The following is a 4,776-nucleotide window of genomic DNA, read 5'->3' on the forward strand; positions in this document are numbered from 1 at the left end:
CTTGAGCCATTGAGCCTGGCCTTTTTTTTTTTTTTTTTTTTGAGATGAGTCTTGCCATATTGGAGTGCAGTGTTGTGATCTCAGCTCACTGCAACCTCTGCCTCCCAAGTTCAAGTGATTCTCCAGCCCCAGCCTCAGCCTCCCTAGTAGCTGGGATTACAGGTGCCTGCCACCATGCCCAGCTAACTTTTGTATTTTTGGTAGAAGCTAACAGGTTTCACCATGTTGGCCAGGCCGGTCTCAAACTCCTGACCTCAAGTGATCGGCCCACCTCGGCCTCCCAAAGTGCTGGGATTACAGGCTTTAGCCACTTTGACCAGCCCCTCTCCCTGCATCTTTATGTGCCTGTAAGACCAAGAGGTTGCTCCTGACCCCTGGGTTAGGGTGGCGGCCCCAGAGGCCCAGGGGTCAAGGCTTGGGCTGCATCCCAAGGACCTGCATCCCTGCAAGAGGCTGCACCGGGCAGGTTTGGAAGAGGCCCCTCTGGAGCCTGCTTGGAGTCCTGCTGGGGAAAGTGAGTGGAGGTGCTTCTTGAAGAAACAGGGGAACTTTGGGAGGATGAGGCAGGCGGATCACAAGGTCAGGAAATCAGAATCATCCTGTGTAACACGGTGAAACCCCATCTGTACTAAAAATACAAAAAAGCCCAGCGTGGTGGCGGGCGCCTGTAGTCCCAGCTACTTGGGAGGCTGAGGCAGGAGAATCGCTTGAACCCGGGAGGCCGAGGTTGCAGTGAGTCTGCGCCACTGCACTTCAGCCTGGGTGAGAGAGCGAGACTCCATCTCAGAAAGAAGAAAAACAGAGGAATCCCACATGTCTCAGGGGTTCTGTCCTGGCCTGCCCCTGGATCGTCCAGCTTGGGCCGGGGTGGGGAACGGACCTCGCCCTTCTTGGCTGGGGAGGACGGTCCTGCTTCCCCAGAGGCCTAGCCCAGGGTTCTCAGCTGCCTGCCTCACTGGGAAGCGCCTAGCCCCACCCAGCCTCTCTAGGACTGGCACTCGCCCTCAACCAACATGGCTCTGACGGCTTCAGCACGTCACGCCACCCGTCCGCCAGGCTCCTCCCTCACTGCTCTTAGCCCTGCCCCTGAGCAGCAGAGACGGAAGTGTGGCCTGGGAGCAGACGGTGGTGTGGGCGGCACTCAGGCCGCTGTTGTGAGGCTGCGCACGGGTGCTTCCAGGCGGGATGCCGTACCCGCGGGCGGGCGCTTCCAGGCGGGATGCCGTACCCGCGGGCGGGCGCTTCCAGGCGGGATGCCGTACCCCCGGGAGACCCCGTCGCTGGAGCACAAGTCGCTGGACAGCCTCGGGAGCTTCCACGCCGACTTCCCCGACCACAGGCGCCAGGACTTCAGGAGCAGTGGTAGCCGCAGCTGCTGCGGAGGTGAGGGGTCGGGGCAGAGCCGGGAGGTGCCCGGAAGCCTGGCGAAGGGAGTGGGGGAGTCCAGGCCCCCTGCAGGCTCCTTCCTCTGGGCGCCCCGGAGTTGGGGGCCTGGAGGAGGTGTTAAAGGTCAACCGGCTTGGGGGCATGGGTTTGGGGGACAAGGAGACCTGGGAGGGCTGGGGCAGAGTAGGCAGGAGGGGGAGGAAGCGCCCCTGCCGAGCCCCCTTTGGAGGCAAAATCTGAGTTCAGGCAGTGTCCTTTTTATTCTTTGTTTTTAATATTTAATAATTTTTTTGAGACTATATTTAGCACTGTCGCCCGGCTGAAGTGCAGTGGCTCAGTCCTATCTTCAGAGTCCAAGCTATCTTCTAGCAAGCTTTGCAAGTTAGCTGGGTCCCGCATGCCTGGCTAATTAAAAACAAACCACACACACACACACCCCCCCACCCCCACCCCCCCCCCCTTCCTCGTTTTTTTTTTTTTTTTTTAATATAGGGTCTCACTACCTTGCCCAGGCTGGTCCCGAACTCTGGGCCTCAAGCCATCCTCTTATTTCTTACATTGATCTCCCAAAGCACTGATTACAGGTATGAGCCACTCAAACATTCAGCTGACCAGAGCGGCATGCACTGCACAGAGCTGGGTTGGGGGATCCGAGAGGAGGAGACAGTTTAGTCATCCTGAGGTCAGCTCTACTGAGGCAGGAGAGTACCTTGGTTTCCAAGGTTCAGATAGAGGACGGGATGTGATATCAGGTCAAGGACGCCAACCCTGTTCCCCTCCTGACTTGGATGTGGTCAGAAGAGATGTGGGGCTGATGTCTGGGCCACTTTTGCCTTCTCTTCATCCTCTTTTTCTAACTTTGTGGCATTCAGTATAGGAGGAAGAAAGGAGAGGGCTGGGTGCCAGCAGAGCCCCACTCACAGTGTGCTAAGCAAAGCCCCCCCATCCCCCAACCAGCCTTCCTCCCTGACAGGCAGTGGGTCATCTGCCTCTTAGTCATGGGTCTGAACCTTCTTGCCTGGGTCTGGGATGTGGCCCTGGGCTCACCCCTGTCTCCGGAGATACTGGGCCCCATCCACTCCGAGGAGGAATTCCTGGCCCCACTGGCCCAGGTGCACAAACCACCCTGGCAGTTGACCTGTCACCTGCAAATTATCTGTATGTTCCGCCAAGAGTCCTCTATGTATCAGGGCTTCTACTAGGCTTGGGGACACAACTGAGAAGCACGCTGTTTTTGGATCCCTTTGGGGGCCTAGAAGCTGAGCCCAGGCCTTCTCTGTGCAGACGGGCCCCACCCTGGGCATGCTGGTTCCCTTCAGCTTCAACGACATTGACTGGGACTGGCGACTGTGGCATTCTGTCAGCTGGGTGTGGTGTGAACTGGAGGTGGCCCTGCTGGAGTGGTGGACCCAGGACCTGCACACAAGAGGGGTGCTGAGGATTGGCAGTGCCCACTCCTATGCCATCCTGGTCAGTGCAGCCAGGAGCAGGTAGGGCAGGTGGGTGGGCATTGTTGCTGAACAACATGGGACCTCCGGTTGCCAGCCACAGCTTGTCTCCTGGGGTGGGACGGTGGGGGCCTTGCTCTGCCCTGTCCTGGGGGCTGTGCCCTGTGTAGAGGGATAGGTGGTCTGATCTACCCCTTTGGGAGGCCATTCTTCCCATGTGGCTGGCAGGCCTCTGAGCCCCCTGCTGCAGGTTATGTGAGGGAGTGCCCCATAGCAGGGCCCCTCCTCATGCCCTGATCTGCCACCTCCTCCCCATATTTCCTGTGTCTGCAGTGGGTGGACGGGGTCGATGTGCTAGAGCATGAGGAGGGCTATCTCCCCTTCAAGGTCAACATCAGCAGCCTGGTCCAGGTGGGGACCCTGCCCTCTCACCTCCATGTTATTATCACCATCAACAACACACTCACCCCCTTCCCCCTGCCACCAGGGACCATGCATTACATGACTGACACCTCCAAGTGGATACCATCCTGTCTCTACTGCCTGTACCCACCTTCCCACTCCACCCCGTGGTCTTCCTGCTAGGGATAGGATGGCCTTTGAAGATTGGAGGCCCTGGATCTGGCGAGGCTGTGGAGACATTCCAGCTGAGGTCAAAGGACCCAGGGCAAGGACCCAGCGAACCACAATTCTCCCACCCTAGATATCCAAAAGTTAGTTTGTCCAGAATACAGACTTTGACTTCTTCAACTCTGCAGGACTGCAGCGGTCTGTGTTTCTGTACACAACACCCACCACCTACATCCATGACACCATCACCACCAGCGTGGAGACAGTGGTGAAGGCTTCCGGTAGGATCATTTCTCAATGGGGCCCAGCGTGGCTCTGTTTGGAAAGCTCTCCCAGGAAAAGTTTCTCCCAGCATCTCTAAACCCTCACAGGTTCCCATCCACTGATGAAGCTAAAATCAAGGCTGTCAGGCACTGGCTCCCAAAATCACCTGTTTGGCCTCACTTGGAGAAGAGGGGTCTGGTCTGAGGTCACACAGCTCAGGGTGGCAATCCTGTCCCTTCCCCGCGGTGCTGCCCTCACTCCATCTCCCCTTGGTACACATCATGCTCAAGGAACAGGCAGGTTATGAGGTACTCCCGTGGCCCAAGCCCCGCCTGAGGCCCCTTCATGTGCCCCCAGGCAAATAGCAGTGTGGCCTGTCTGTGGTTTCACATTGAACTAATATATATCCTAATCCTGCTTAACTGTATGCCTTGATGACCATCTCTCTCCATCCTTTAATGATGCTGTGGCCCCCCGTGGCTCATGGGTGAAGGCGTGCTGGGCCCAAGATGCCCCCTCCCAGGGTGGGCTTCCAGGACTCAGCTACTGGACAGTGATAGCCATGAGAGATAGGGTGGGACCAGGGCAGGGGCTCTCCTGTGCTGATACCTGTTCACCTGACCCCCAGTGTTGCTGCCACCCTGCTATAGGTGACTAAGGTGTGGGCCCAGGGCACCTTCAGACTCAACCCCAATGATGAGGACAGCCAATGAGCGCCACCTGAAGGTAAGACCCCTGCAGCCCCATCACTTTCCTGAACTCCCTTCTCCACCTGGCCCTGGGCCACTTTGAGCATTAGCACCATCATTTTGTTTACTTTGCCATTGGCAGACAGCAGCGGAGACCTCAGGACATGGGCCAGAAGCAGTGGCTCATGCCTATAATCCTAGCACTTTGGGAGGCTGAGGTGGGAGGTTCACTTGAGGCCAAGAGTTCAAGACCAACTTGGGCAATACAGTGAGACTCTATAACTTCAAAAAATTCTTTTTTTCAAAAAGCCTCAGCAGAAATGGTGAGAGATTTGGGCAGGACCCAGAGCCCTGGAGTAGGGAGGGAGGTTGACAGGGCTGATGTTGGCACAGTCTGTATGCTGAAAGGGTTGAGCCCT

At 57.2% G+C, this 4,776-nt stretch overlaps 1 protein-coding gene across 1 annotated transcript; it reads left to right on the top strand.

The window, feature by feature from the left end:
- Positions 1-1,253: 1,253 nt before the first annotated feature.
- On the top strand, positions 1,254-3,352 carry LOC116547363 (beta-glucuronidase-like; the record flags this gene model as incomplete). The annotated part of the gene is made up of 4 exons (XM_032273338.1): positions 1,254-1,383; positions 1,484-1,569; positions 2,671-2,856; positions 3,168-3,352. Coding segments are annotated over exons 1-4 (587 nt in total), but the record flags the coding sequence as incomplete, so codon positions are not given.
- Positions 3,353-4,776: the final 1,424 nt, after the last annotated feature.

Source organism: Sapajus apella, unplaced genomic scaffold (genome assembly GCF_009761245.1).
Source record: "Sapajus apella isolate SASKATOON/1434 unplaced genomic scaffold, GSC_monkey_1.0 scaffold2838, whole genome shotgun sequence".
NCBI classification, from domain to species: Eukaryota; Metazoa; Chordata; class Mammalia; order Primates; family Cebidae; genus Sapajus; species Sapajus apella.